The 15,613-nt window shown below is 43.5% G+C and overlaps 1 protein-coding gene across 3 annotated transcripts in view; it reads left to right on the top strand.

Annotated features, from left to right (window-relative positions):
* Positions 1-15,613, top strand: part of ANKRD27 (ankyrin repeat domain 27) — a 168,001-nt gene that overhangs the window by 99,720 nt on the left and 52,668 nt on the right. For all 3 annotated transcript variants that reach the window (XM_068260687.1, XM_068260686.1, XM_068260688.1), the window contains exons 15-21: positions 363-445; positions 4,365-4,480; positions 5,775-5,867; positions 8,914-9,111; positions 11,141-11,200; positions 11,302-11,421; positions 14,808-14,852. In XM_068260687.1, coding sequence (XP_068116788.1) covers positions 363-445; positions 4,365-4,480; positions 5,775-5,867; positions 8,914-9,111; positions 11,141-11,200; positions 11,302-11,421; positions 14,808-14,852 — 715 coding nt within the window. The remainder of the gene's footprint in view (positions 1-362; positions 446-4,364; positions 4,481-5,774; positions 5,868-8,913; positions 9,112-11,140; positions 11,201-11,301; positions 11,422-14,807; positions 14,853-15,613) is intronic.

The raw sequence follows: 15,613 nt of genomic DNA, 5'->3' as shown, positions 1-15,613 counted from the left end.
CCCCCGTTTTTGGAGGGAGAAAAAGTGAGTCTTATAGTCCAAACAATACAGCCGGTTTCTTTTGGTAAGCTATAGTTTCTACTTCAGTGCTTGGCTAAGCCGCCTGCTTTGATCCTGTGTCGGGGGGTTGAACACCTGGTGTGGATTTTAAAATGACTTGGGCGCATGCGCATCCAGGTGGCTCCCTTGTACTCCCATTGGTCGGGAACTTTCTGTGCTTTCGAAGTTCACAAAGACTTGTTCGCAAGCACAGAATGCCACTGAAGTGTTATAGAGGGGCACACGGACGCCCCCAAACATCTTTTGTTTGAGATTAGAAATCAGTTCCTAAAGGTTTCTCTTCTCTCTGCTTGTTTTCACAGGAAGTTAAATGATACCTCCATTGTAACTCCGCTATCCCGAGATGATCGCGGCTATACCCCGCTTCATATCGCTGCCATTTGTGGTAAGATCTGAATGCCCTGAATGTGATCTTCTGTCCAGAATGTTGTCCTGGTGAGGGAAGGGCGTGGCTGCTCCTCCCTCCCGCTGACGGGATCCGATGCGCTTTATGGTGACGTGTTTCTAGCCATCATAGGCTGATAATTATGCCTAATACACAGCTTCACCACCAGGGGGAGTGTCTGTAATAAGAGAAATATCTTCTGCCTAATACACAGCGTCACCACCAGAGGGAGTGTCTATAAGAAGAGAAATAGTGGAGACTTTGAGGCACTGTAGCTACTTATAGCAAAATGCAATAAATTATTCAGGACACCCACTTTTATGGTAATTTCCCTGGTTTCGGCATCAGAAATGCTTCCTATATCTATATATTACCGTATATTGGAATGTAGCCCCTACCTCCCATGATGTCACAGCCTAGGCTGTTAAGTTATGTGGAATTCTCCTCCCAAAGCATTCTGGGAGACCAGACCTTATTTTCTACTGGCTTCGGAACTCTGTAAACAAACATTCCATAGAGCTGCACCTGCCAGGACTAAAGATGTCCCCACCTGAGTTAAATTTCAGAATGTAAATCGGGGCGTGTAAAGATTTTACAACGGGCAAACACTGCCTAAATAATCTACAAATGAATATTGTAAAAAAGAAGAAGAAAAAAAAAGCAGTTCATTATATTTTCTCTACATTTCCTCTGTAAAAAAAATTGTAAAATCATATTTATGCCCATAGAATCTCCGGGCAACTTTTCATTTCATCCAGTAAATGTTACAGCAAAATGGGAAATAATGTTTCCTGTCAATAAAAGTAACAGTTTTGTAATTCTACATGTCACCCATACTTTGCCCAACTCCCCAAAATGCCAAATGAGAGATTCATCTTTTCTCATTAATCCTTTACTTCTCTATTGGTCAGTTACATTACAGCTAGTCAACAACCACAACGAAACATTTGTAAAGCGATTTTCTCCCGTAGAACCCAAAGCGCATAAGCTCGTCTCAGATTGGTATTTAGTGATCTGTACAGGGGAAAGTTATGTGATCTTAAATGCCAGACTAAACAGGTGACTTTTCAGTTTTGATTTAACCATTTAATGGCAATGTATCGTATTAAAACGTCATGCTTTTGCCTGTTAATGGCAACATGACGTTTTAATACGTCGCGCGTTTCCGTCGCCGCTACCGCCGCCATTACCGTCGGGATCCCGTGCTGATTGATTGGGGAAGAGGACCGAGCGGTCCTCTACCCAATCGCACTGCCTGGAGTGAATGGACGCGACCGCAAACAGCGGCCGCGTCCATTCATAAAAACAGGAAATGTTACAGTTTAGTAAAGAGTAAAAAAAAAAAAAAAGTGATCACTTCCTATACGGGAAAGTGTTCACTAATGCCATCTTGTGGCCAAAAAGTATATTACACATATATATGCACAAGTACATACACACTATTAATAAAATAACACTTCCAACCCTCCCCCCCCCAAAAAAAAAACATTTGTAAATAAAAAGCAGCTTAAAATAAATAAATAAATAGTTGCCTTAGGGACTCAGCTTTTTTAATCTATATTTTATGGGGGAAAATTAATTTTAATTTATTATATAGGGGCTGGTAATTATGGCCAGAACAAAAAAAACAAAACAGAAAAATAACACCTATATTTCAAAATAATATATTGTCGCCATACATTGTGATGGGGACATAATTTAAACGGTTTAATAATCGGGACAACTGGGCAAATAAACGGTGTTTGTTTTAACCACACGAGAATGTTTAATTTTAAAACTATAATGGCTGAAAACGGAGAAGTAATTTTTTTTTTTGTTTTTTTCCCATTAAAACACATTTAGGATAAAAAAATTCTTAGCAAAATTTACTACCCACAGAAAGCCTAATTGGTGGCGAAAAAAACGAGGTATAGATCATTTTCTTGTGATAAGTAGTAATAAAGTTATTAGGGAATAAAAGGGAGGAGCACTGACAAGTGAAAATTGCTCTGGTCCGTTAGAGTAAAAACCCTTGGGGGTGAACTGGTTAAATGTGTCCAGGGTTGGAGCTGTCTTGATTACATTCGGCAAGGCTTTCCCCAGGGTAGGGGCAGCATGACAGAAAGCTCTGGCTCCAAAGGTTTTTAGTTGGGCAGTGGTCCTTTTGGTCTGAGGTTGTGGATGGTGACACAGTTGCAGCAAATCCTTCAGGTATCCAGGGGCCTGGGTTGTGTAGGGATTAGAATGTTAGCATTCCAATTTTGAAAAGGATTCTCCATTATATGGCTAGCCAGTGGAGTGAGTGGAGGATTGGCGTTATGTTGCAAATGGCGGGGTTGGCTTGTTAACAGTCTTGCGGCAGCATTCTGTTCTAGCTGCAGGCAGTGTAGACCTTTATTTGGAAGAACTGATGACATATTTTTATCCATTTGAACATTTAATCTATTTTAAAGGAAACCCAGGGTGTGAGGCCAGCGGAAGATGCCATATTGATTTCCCTTTTAAACAATACCAGTTGCCTGGAAGTGCTGCTGGTCTTTCTGGTCACTAGGGTCTAAATCACATGCCTGACACAAACATTCAGCTAATCTTGTCAGACTTGTCATAGACATCTGATCTGCATGCTTGTTCAGGGTCTATGGCGTAAAGTATAATGCTGGGCATTTGCTGCTCGATTCCACGCCCGATCGTTTTCCGTGCTTGATTCTGCAGGCGATTCTCTTCCGCTCGTTTTTTAAAATCTTTTCCCATTGTCCTCCATGCAGAATCGAACGCGGAAACGATCGGGCCAGAGATCAGACGTGTCGGAAATGATCTATCGAGCCATCTAAATGGCTCAGAATCGAGCCATGTATTTCCCAGCATTAGAGGCATAATAATAATATGGTAGGACATTAGACTATGACTATGGTAGGATTAGAGTGTGAGCTCCTCTGAGGACAGTCAGTGACATGACTATGTACTCTGTAATGTGCTGCAGAAGATGTCAGTGCTATATAAATACATAATAGTAATATGGTAGGACATTACAGTATAACTATGGCAGGATTAGATTGTGAGCCCCTCTGAGGACAGTCAGTGACATGACTATGTACTCTGTAATGTGCTGCAGAAGATGTCAGTGCTATATAAATACATAATAATAATATGGTAGGACATTAGACTATGACTATGGTAGGATTAGAGTGTGAGCTCCTCTGAGGACAGTCAGTGACATGACTATGTACTCTGTAATGTGCTTCAGAAGATGTCAGTGCTATATAAATACATAATAATAATAATATGGTAGGACATTGGACTATGACTATGATAGGATTGGAGTGTGAGCTCCTCCGATGACAGTCAGTGACATGACTATGTACTCTGTAATGTGCTGCAGGAGATGTCAGTGCTATATAAATACATAATAATAATATGGTAGGACATTAGACTATGACTATGGTAGGATTAGAGTGTGAGCTCCTCTGAGGACAGTCAGTAACATGACTATGCACTCTGTAATGTGCTGCAGAAGATGTCAGTGCTATATAAATACATAATAATAATATGGTAGGACATTAGACTATGACTATGGTAGGATTAGAGTGTGAGATCCTCTGAGGACAGTCAGTGACATGACTATGTACTCTGTAATGTGCTGCAGAAGATGTCAGTGCTATATAAATACATAATAATAATATGGTAGGACATTAGACTATGACTATGGTAGGATTAGAGTGTGAGATCCTCTGAGGACAGTCAGTGACATGACTATGTACTCTGTAATGTGCTGCAGAAGATGTCAGTGCTATATAAATACATAATAATAATATGGTAGGACATTAGACTATGACTATGGTAGGATTACATTGTGAGCTCCTCTGAGGACAGTCAGTGACATGACTATGTACTCTGTAAAGTTCTTCTAGGTTTCGGTAATAGATTATTTTTGTTTTTTTAGGCCAGTATCAGTTCATCGATCTTCTGCTCTGTAAAGGGGGAGTGGTTAATGCCACGGATTATCACGGCTCCACGCCTTTGCACTTGGCTTGCCAGAAAGGCCATCAGAAAATGACGGTGAGGAAAATCTCAAATATTCACACTGATAGTTTATTGGCTTGTGAGGTCTTTACAGATCTTTTCCTCCTCCATTCCATGTGCAGCCCCCTATTCCATGCGTAACATCCATGTACAGCAGCCCCTCCCATTCCATGTGCAGCCCCCTCTTACATGTGTATCATACATGTACAGCAGCCCTTCTCACATGGACTGTATACCCCCAATACCCCCCTATGGACTGTATATCCCAGTCCCCCACCATACTGTCCCTTACATCCTCCACACACCTACGGACTATATACCCCAACCCCCTATATCCTTCCCTTATTCCCACAATCCCCCCTCCCATGTTAATGCTTTGTTTTGATTTGGCAATGCTAAATGTATTTGGTCCTGTCAATAAAGCTTTTTTGGATTTGGATTGTGTAACCTCCATGTACAGCAGCCCCCTCCCATTCCATGTACAGCCCCCTCTTCCATGTACAACAGACCTCCTCCCATTCGATGTGCAGCCCCCTCTTCCATGTGTATCATCCATGTTCAGCAGCCCTTCTCACATGTGTAACATCCATGTCATGCAGCCCCCCTCCCATTCCATGTGCAGTTCCCTCCTCCACCTGTAACATCCATGTCCTAGAGCCCCCCTTTATTCCATGCACAGCCCCATCTTCCATGTGTAACCTCCATGTAAAGCAGCCTTCTCCCATTCCATGTGTATCATCCATGTACAGCAGCCACCTCTTCCATGTGTAACCTCCATGTACAGCAGCCCCTCCCATTCCATGTGTAATCTCCATGTACAGCAGCCCCTCCCATTCCATGTGTATCATCCATGTACAGCAGCCACCTCTTCCATGTGTAACCTCCATGTACAGCAGCCCCTCCCATTCCATGTGTAATCTCCATGTACAGCAGCCCCTCCCATTCCATGTGTAACCTCCATGTACAGCAGCCCCCTCCCATTCCATCTGCTGCCCCCTCTTCCATGTGTAACCTCCATGTACAGCAGCCCCCTCTCATTCCTCATACAGCCCCCCTGTTCCATGTGTAACCTCCGTGTACAGCAGCCCCCTTCCATTACATGTGCAGCCTTAGGCAGCAGCCACACTAGGCCCCGGCCTAAAACTAAACGCATCAGATTGATCTTCAGCCTTGTAGCTGTGTCCTCTCACAGGCCTGCCATTAGCCACTGCTCTGTTCCTCTTTTAAACCACAGCAAATAGAAATAATGTTCCTAGATTTTACATTTTTCATACTTAACACCCGACTTTAACAAGTTTTTCATCTTTTTTTTTTTTTTTATCTCCTCAAGCTGCTCTTGTTGGACCATAAGGCGAACCAAGAAATACAAGATAATAGCGGGAATACACCACTGCACCTGGCCTGTACTTACGGGCATGAAGATGTAAGTATGGCCGGGAAAGTCATTCCAAAATATTTGAGTGAAATGGATGAGCTTTCTGACAGTGGCTGTACTGTATCCATATACATGGGTGCTGTGCAATAATCGACTTGCTCCCCGAAGTGCATCAAATGGCTGAATTGGACCTTCCTGCCTACGGTGCCCAGACGCAGAGATCAGGCTGATGCGGTCGAGTGGCCCTCTGATCTACACTGACACGAAAGGAAACCTGAGATTAAAAATCGCAAGCATGTATGGGGCTTCCTCTAGCCCTCCGTAGGCCACGGGCTCCCTCGCCGCCTCCCGGGCCGCTTCGTTGACCCGCAGAGGAGTCCACGATCTAGCCCAGTCACACTCCACTGAGCATGTGCGGTCCATGCTGTTAGGTTCCCAGATTGCGCTCCTGTGGCTAAGGGCACCCTGTGCAAGCAAACTGGGCATGCACAGAACACTTCCTGTTACAGGAGCGAGATTGGGGTCCACAAGGACAGATCCGCACATGTGCAGAGTAGCGCGACTGGGGAATTTACTGTGCCACATTGCAAAAGAACAGCGGTATGAATGCTTGTGCTTTTTTTTTTTTTTTTTTTTTTTTTTTTTTAATCTCTGGTACACTTTAAGGGCCTGTATACACACCACATAAACTCGGTGTACACAAACGAGCAACATCACTCAAATAAATTTTCCTGGCTAAAGGAATTGAAGTGACATTTCACATGACCTGCGCGCATGCTCTGGAGCAATGTCATTTGGACGACTTGTACACACCAGCTAATCCGGTATTGTTCACTTGTCATCGTTTGGCTACATTTTTTACAACTACGTTATATAACGGCGTGTGGCATCGCAAAACATGCGTGTTGACCATGAAGCATACTTTTCATTGACTCTCTGCTTCTCTGACACACAGCGCAGATAATGTGTGGTACCGCCTCCTGTTCCATTGCGTTGCATTCCCGCTGTTACAGGGAATGCAATGGCTACTGTGGGGGACATTTATCAAGAGTGTCTGAGACAAAACATTGGTAGGTTTTTAGAAATCCATGCAGAACTGTCTCAGACATCTTAGTGCAGATTCTTTCTTACACCGTTGTAAAATAGGAGGAGTTAGGAAGGTCTCTCAGGCAGTGCAGTGTGTGAGGGAAATCTCTGTTGCCGAGGTAACCAACACACCTGCTGCATTGATACAGAAAAGAGAAGTGATTATAGTATAAATATATTACTTACGATAGATTATGTTAGGTTAACTGACAAGATGTAATGTAAATAAGTATATAATATAAATGTATTAGAGCTGAAACAGAGGATCAATGCCCAGCACTGGAAAAATTAAGCCCAGAACAGCTTCACAGGACACCTGGCAGCAGGGGAAGGAATCCTTCACAACTCATGCCTAGCCTGCACTGCTGCACAATCTGTAGAACTGCTATTAAGCACTTCTTAATCTGTGACGGTTTAGGAATGGATTTGCAATCTTCTTAACTGTTGTGCAGCTCTAGAAATTCACACTAAACTGCTGCTATTAAGCAGAATTTAGGAATGTTCTTATTATGATACAGAACTGTTCCTCCTGCTGGTTAGAACAGTTTAAGAAGCAAAAACTGTCGGTACTGCTTTGATAAATCTGGCCCTGTGAACCTAGCCTCATACCAAGTGCACATAACACAGGAACTCTAAAGAGGCCCATACACTGATCGATTTCAGCCATCGATTCTATCAAATCGATCGATCGGTTTGCGGCCGATTTTGATCGGTATTGATTTGATCTATCTGACAGGATGGAAAATCTAGGTCAGTCTGCTGCTGACAGCAGATCGTTGGCCCATACAGTTGCATTGGATCTAATGGTCCAATAATGCATTTAGACCAATTCCAATAGATTTCATTCTGGAAATCATTTCATTGGAAATCTGTTACTAGTGTGTGGCACACATCAGATAGATTACTGTCAGATAGATTCCTGTCAGATGCCCGTCAAGTCGAATCGGATGGGCGAATCTGCTGCATATCTAGAAGTGTATGGCCACCTTAAAGCCTAAAAGATTTTACTGACCATTTTGAACTTCAGAGAGAAAGCATCCATTTCTAGCACTGAGCTCAGACAACACATTGGCTGCATATTCGGAAATGCAGAAAACAGCTGATTTTACCGATCATCTTGCCAAATGCCAATTCACTAAGCCTATTACCAACTAGTGAGATAAATTACCAACTTGTGCGATAAATACCTCAACACATGTCAGTTCATGTCAATTCACAAAGATTAAAGCATTTGGTAAAATAGTAAAAATGTTTGGTATTTATCTCCAGCTCTGACTAGTCGTTAAGTTACAATCCCTGTGCAATGAAGCTGATAGATGTAGCAGACAGCCAATAGGGAGAGCCACACAGTCCTTTTCTCATTCCATTTGATCCGATGCACTGGTAGGTGGGACTTCAAAACAAGAGAGCAGAAAAAGGATACATTTTAAAGGGCTTTTCTGTATCCCTTTAGATGTGCATATCTTTATACTGGTACACAGAAGAGCTCCCTCTAGGTAGCACAGATGCACAGCTTGAGGGATGGCGGGGATGCACTGAACTGAAATGGCAATGGCTTAGGCAGACACTTGTGGGAAGACTCCAAGCTTCCTGCCAGAGACTGCACAGCTGGTGAGACTTGCTGAGCAGGGCTTAGTGAATTTAGGCATATTTTTTTCAGAATATTACTGAACTTCTACCGCATGCAGGAAATCCTAGTGAATTTAGAAATACAGAATGCGGTATTTTACTGGCCCAATTTTTTTTTTCCCGCACTGCCTTTGATGGATTGAAGCCAGTATCAGCCTTGGTCTTTCAGCCAGGCACAGAACTGAAGTCTGTAGGAAAATACACCCTGCAAGTAAAGAGCAGGGAAATGGCTATCCCAGACAGGTAAGACTTCACAATGTCAGGGAGGAAACGTGGACGATGATAAATGTCTGTCCCTGGTGGGTTCTGTTTAGCACCCTTTGGAATGTGTCCCTGATATGTGTGACCAGTCGGTGTAACCGGTGTTCTCTGCTTCTAGTGTGTAAAGGCTTTACTATACTGTGATGGGAGCACTTGCCGAATGGACTGTGGAAACGAGAAGGGTGATACGGCCCTGCACATTGCCGCTCGCTGGGGTTATCAGGGGATCATCGAGGTTCTGCTACAGAATGGATCCGGCACCGGCATCCAGAACCGGAGGAAGGAGACCCCGCTGCAGTGTGCGCTCAACTCTAAGGTAACCACAGACGCCTCTTCCATTATCAGACTTTTATTACTGCACCTGGATCACTGCTGTCCTGCATCATAGCACAGATCGTAATTGATGCTGCAGGCCTAGACGATTATTATTATTATTATAGACTGAATGCTGATATGTATCCTACAACCCAAGTCCAGGCAAAACACAATTACCCACTGTACAATATTTCCTCTCATTGATGTACATTCTGAAATTTATCACAGACGGCGACATCTTAAGTCCTGTCAGGTGCAGTCCTGTCGAATGTTTGTTTCTGCGAGATCCAAAGACAGTTAAAATAATGCTGGACTCCCAGAATGCTTTGGGAAGAGAATTCCACATAGCTAAACAACCTAGGCTAATAATCACTGGGAAGGCAGGGCTACATATGGTACCACTATGCAGCTATATATAGATATAGGAAGCGTTTCTGATGCTGAAACCAGGAAAATTATTGTAAAAGGGGATATCCTTAACCACCTTACCCCCGCGCTCCCGCTCGCTCTAGCGCGCATTCCCGCGGGTAAACACGCCGCCGGCCGCTCGCCTGGAGGAAAATCCATTCCCGTTCGTTGATCTTAGCCCCGGAATGATCCGCTGCTTTTCCGCTAAGCAGCGCGATCATTGTGGAAAAAAAAAACTTACCCAGCCTCCTACTACTTCCGGACGCTTGGAGGTCGCATTAAACAAAAAGTTACTGGTGCCATCTTGTAGCCAAATACTAAAACTACACCCTAAACATTTTTCACATACAAATGAATTAGTTATACACAAAAAATTAACTCATTACCTCCCACACTCCCCATTTTTTTTTTTTGTAATAAAAAAAAATTAAAAAATTTACAATTAAAAAATACATAAATAGTTACCTTAGGGACTGAACTTTTTAAATCTTTATGTCAGGAGGGTATAACACTGTTACTTCTGTTACTTTATAAACTATGGGCTTGTAATTCGGGATGGACGCAAAACTGAAAAAAATGCACCTTTATTTCCAAATAAAATATTGGCGCCAAACATTGTGATAGGGACATAATTTAAACGGTTTTATAACCGGGACAAAAAGGCAAATACATTTCATGGGTTTTAATTACAGTAGCATGCATTATTTAAAAACTATCATGGCCGAAAACTGAAAAAGAATTAATTTTTTCCCACATTTTTCCTATTTTCCCATTAAAACACATTTGAATTAAAATAATTCTTGGCATAATGTCCCACCTAAAGAAAGCCTAATTGGTGGCGGAAAAAACAAGATATAGTTAATTTCATTGTGATAAGTAATGATAAAGTTATAGACAAATGAATGGAAGGAGCGCTGAAAGGTGAAAATTGCTCTGGTGGTCAGGGGGTAAAACCCCTCAGTGGTGAAGTGGTTAATAAGTTACTGCGTTCTACTATAAATGTCAATACAGGGCCTCTTTAAAGGATACCCGAGGTGACGTGACAGTACAGTGCCTAGCACACAAATAACTATGCTGTGTTCCTTTTTTTTCTTTCTTTGCCTGAAAGAGTTAAATATCAGTTATGTAAGTGGCTGACTCAGTCCTGACTCAGACAGGAAGTGATTACAGTGTGACCCTCACTGATAAGAAATTCCAACTATAAAACACTTTCCTAGCAGAAACTGGCTTCTGAGAGCAGGAAAGAGATAAAAGGGGTCAATAGTTCATAGATTTTAGCTCTGGCATACTTCAATGAATGTGTCATTGAGCAAAAACAATAAAACAGTTAAAACTTAAAAAGTAGATTTAAACATAAAATAAAACGGTCATTTTTTAGAGAAGGAACAGGAAGGACAGACACAATCATTTATTTCTTTAGTTTATTTCCGCCTCGGGTGTCCTTTAAATGCACCCTCAGTGAACTAAAGTCTCCAGGCTGCCTCTGCCCAGGTCTTGTGTGTCTTCGCCTAATGTAACTCCTCTATAATGGGTTTAGTATTGTAAATAAAGCACATAAAGCACACTTGTAAGAGAGTATGCTGTATGGAACTGTCAGTACGCTCTTTCTTCTCTTCCCTCAGATTCTCTCCATGATGGAGCTGGCTCCCTCGGATAGCAGCAGGAGGCAGAGCGTCTCTGAGGTATGCACCATTGCAGACTTGTGCAGTGATTGTGAACGATTGCTTGCTCTGTGTATTCACATCTCTGGCTGTTTCCTCTCTTGTTGTGGGTCTTGGTGCAGTCCGTCGTCTGCTCCCCAGCAAAGTCCGCCGACACCATCAGCAGAGACTCCTCTGAGTCCAGCCTGTCCTCTGTGTCTACCAGCGCTGGAGCGGAGGACACTAAAAGCCGCTATAAAGAGGTAAGCGGGTCGGAAGCCCTCCATCTCCAATTCTGTATACATCGAGAAGCACATCCTTCTAGTGTACCAGAGCTGTCGATAAAAGAAGAACCAATACTTACCCACTGCTTCCTGCAGCAGCATAAACACGAGTCCCTTGTTGTCCTCCCGCAGTCTGCCGTTCAGCCACGATCAGTCCCCAGTAACTGGCTCAGTTGCGTCAGTCTGGGTCTACTGCTCATGTGTGGGAGGTCTGCACATGCGCAGAAGACCGAGAGACTGGATGTGACTGAACCAGTTACCGGGGCTGACTGTGGCTAAACGGCAGACCGCGGGCGACTCGCAGGTGTTTATGGGGCTGCAGGAAGCAGAGGGTAAGTATTGATTTTTCTTCTTTATTCAGCTCTAGTACACTTTAAATACCCCATAAATCTAAAGTGAGAGGGATATGAATCCTGGCTAATTTATTTCCTTTTCAACAATGCAGATTGCCTGGCTGTCCTGCTGAGCCTCTGATACCTTTAGCCATAGACCCTGAACAAGCATGCATATCCAATGTTTCTGACTGGATTAGCTGCATGCTTTTTTCAGGTGTGTAATTCAGACACTACTGATGTCAGGACTGCCAGGCAACTGGTATTGTTTAAAAGGAAGTAAATATGGAAGCATCCATGTGCCTTTCTCTTCAGGTTCCCTTTAAAGCATATCTCTATATTTATGAATTAAAAATACAAAAAACAGATCTAACAAATAATATTTAAAGTGCTTTCAAACTCCATTTTAACTGAAAAAAAATCATACAAGAAACAATTACTTATTTAGCTTACTTATATTGTTGTTTTTACAGTTTGTCAGATTTAGGAGAAATTTGATATGGAAAAAAGAAAATAATATTTCCACTGGTTTTCATCTTTATTTTTTTTTTATTTTTTTTGTGATGCCAAAACTGACATCTCTTCTGACGTTTTTCTTTTCTTTTCTTTTTTTTTTTTTTTTTTTAACTCAGCAGCTCAGTGTTAATTTCCCCTCCCTACTGCCACAGCTTACTGTCCCTCCCACAGCAACCATCACCAATACAACAGGCTTACATTACTGTATAAACTCTTCAAAGAGGAGGGGAGAATTCAATTACCTTCTGATCATAGTGTCCTTGTCTTAACAGAAATTGGAATCAATTTGCATGCTGAGATAAGCTTGATACTGTAGCTAAGAAAAGGAAAATACATTTTCCACAATCCCACTGGCGGGTTCCTTAGGCAAAGGCACCCAGACCAGGTAGAAAGGAAAAAATGGGAGGGGGGGGGGGCATATAGGGACCTATTTTAGAAACACTAAAGGGTTTACATATATTCTTGGGGTACTATTTTTTTTTTTTTTTTTTTTTTTTTTTTTTGGTTCTTAACCCCCTTTAACCTCCTTGCCGGTCTAAAAAATCCGGCAAGGAGGCAGCGCCGCACTTTTTTTTAATTTTTTTTTTTTTTTTTTTAAATCATGTAGCGAGCCCAGGGCTCGCTACATGATAGCCGCTGAGCGGCGGCATCCCCCCCACCCACTCCGATCGCCTTCGGCGATCAGAGTATGCAGGAAATCCCGTTGAGAACGGGATTTCCTGCAGGGCTTCCCCGGTCGCCATGGCGACGGGGCGGGATGACGTCACCAACGTCATGGACGTCGGGACGTCATAGGGAATCCCGATCCGCCCCTCAGCGCTGCCTGGCATTGATTGGCCAGGCAGCGCAGGGCTCTGGGGCAGGGGGGAGCGACTCGGCGCGGCGGATCGGCGGCGATCGGAAGTTACAAGCAGCTAGCAAAGTGCTAGCTGCTTGTAACAAAAAAAAAATTATGCAAATAGGCCCAGCGGGGCCTGAGATATCCTCCTGCGCAGGTTACCCCGAGCTGAGCTCGGGATAACCGGCAAGGAGGATTTCTCAGGCCCTGCTGGGCCGATTTTCATAATTATTATTATTTTTTTTTTTTTTTAGAACACACAGCAAGCACTTTGCTTGCTGTGTGTTCGGGTCGATCTCCGCTGATGCGCCGCTACCCGCTGCGATACAGGGCCCCCACCCCCGCATACCCCTTGCGCAGCCTGGCCAATCGCCGCAAGGCTGTGCGATGGGGTGGATCGGGACTCCCTGTGACGTCATGGCGTCCATGACGTCACTCCGTTCGTCGCCATGGCGGCGATCGGAGGGGTGGGAGGGAGGCCGCAGGGAGGGGGGAATCGTGTAGGCTAGGCTAGCTACATGATAAAAAAAATTAGGCTTAAAAAACCTCCCGCGGCTGCGCAGCCGCAGAACAATTGGCCGCCAGGAGGGTTAAATGTTGCAAATATTTTATTAATCATTTTTTCAAATATATAAACTACTTCTGCATATACTGAATGGGTCCTAGCATTAAAACTAGAGACCTTGTGGGGGATATCTGGAATTTTACTTATTTTTTGTGCAAGTTTTGGGGTAAGATCTAACAGGATAATGGGGGAGTTGAAGGCAGCCAAGTTCACGCTGAATGTCTGCACGTTTTAGAAATTTGTAGTAGCTGGGGATTGAAATTGAAAGATGTAATTGTTTTTTACGTAATTTTCTTTTTTTTACGTCATTACCTTTTTACAATACGGTAGTTTTGGTAAATCTGAAGTGAACAAGGAAAGCCTGCTTACAATAAGGATTGAAATTGCATCTGTGTTTTTTTGGGGGGGCACAGTTTAGTCTATTCAGCAGAGACAGTGGGGAAACATGGGGCAGATGCTGATTGCACTTCTTTCCTTGGTGCCACCATCGGCCAGTGGTTCTCAAACGTTTTGGGGTGAGGGTGCCTTAATGGCTTTGATTTTTTTTTTTCAAGGCCCCCCTGGACAAAAGCAACCCCCCTTTAAGTGGTCAGTAAACCCCCCCCCCCCCAAAAAAAAAAAAGTAGCTTGTGATGCTTACTATGCCAAATGTCCCCTTCAAGTGCCCCCATTATACAGCATCCCCCGTCACTTGGTCACTGACCCACACATTGTATATCAATCACAAAGGATGAGGAGGAATGCCGAGGCACTCCTGGCAGGTGCCCGAGGCGCATCAGGGTGCTGAGGCTCCCAGTTGGAGAACCCCTGTCATAGGCTCATATTAAAGCCTTTGGTTTTACAGGAAAATGAAGTAAGCAGAACACTCCATTGCAGCCACATCAGCAGTAACTAACTGGACAAGGCTCCCTTTCCGCTCTATTCTAAACTAACTGACCCACTAAGAGCTGCTAATTAAAGTAGTCCTGTCCTACACATTTTAAGATGCCTCTATCACACCTACTTACATATTTAACAGTTTATAACTTTTTTCAGACTTCACTAGTAATTGCTGGAGGGTCGCGAAACGGCTGTTCTGTATTTTTACAGGTTTCTTTTTTTTTTTTCTACTCAGGTGGAAAAACTCTTAAGAGCCGTTTCGGACGGAGATTTGGAAATGGTAGGTATTTCAAGTTTTCAGTAGAGATGTCGCGAACGGTTTGCCTGCGAATGGTTCCAGGCGAACTTTGGGGGTTCGCGTTCGCCTGCATCAGGCGAAGTTTTGCGGAAGTTCGATTCGCCCCATAATGCTCTATTGAGCAAAACTTTGACCCTCCATATCACTGTCAGCAGACACATTATTGCCAAACACACTGGTCTCACTGCTGTAAGCCCACCCTCCCTCCTTCAAGCAAGGTCCTTATACCAGTTGACTCAGTTGTCTGCCTACACTAATTAGCTATGGGACAGCTGCTACAGAGATTTTAATTAGCCTCTTGTGGGCCACCTCCCTCCTACCCTTCTACCTATTCCCTCCTCCCTCCTACCTACTTCCCTCCTCCTGCTATAGTGGCTGGATTGTGTAATGGTTAAGGGCTCTGCCTCTGACACAGGAGACCAGGGTTCGAATCTCGGCTCTGCCTGTTCAGTAAGCCAGCACCTATTCAGTAGGAGACCTTAGGCAAGTCTTCCTAACACTGCTACTGCCTATAGAACGCGCCCTAGTGGCTGCTGCTCTGGCGCTTTGAGTCCGCCAGGAGAAAAGCGCGATATAAATGTTATTTGTCTTGTCTTGTCTATTGTTTACAGGAAACATCCATATCACTCTCAGTTAAGGTTCCCTTTAAGCAACCTAATGTTTCTATTGCATTGAGCATAAATGGTAAATTTTAGGCCAGCTTCAGTTACTACTGTAGTGGTACCGTGGTTAGTGTGCTTGCC

The sequence above is a fragment of the Hyperolius riggenbachi genome, chromosome 11, assembly GCF_040937935.1.
Source record: "Hyperolius riggenbachi isolate aHypRig1 chromosome 11, aHypRig1.pri, whole genome shotgun sequence".
Taxonomy (NCBI): Eukaryota; Metazoa; Chordata; class Amphibia; order Anura; family Hyperoliidae; genus Hyperolius; species Hyperolius riggenbachi.
Note: the sequence above shows the minus strand (reverse complement) of the source record. Positions and strands in the feature narration are given on the sequence as shown.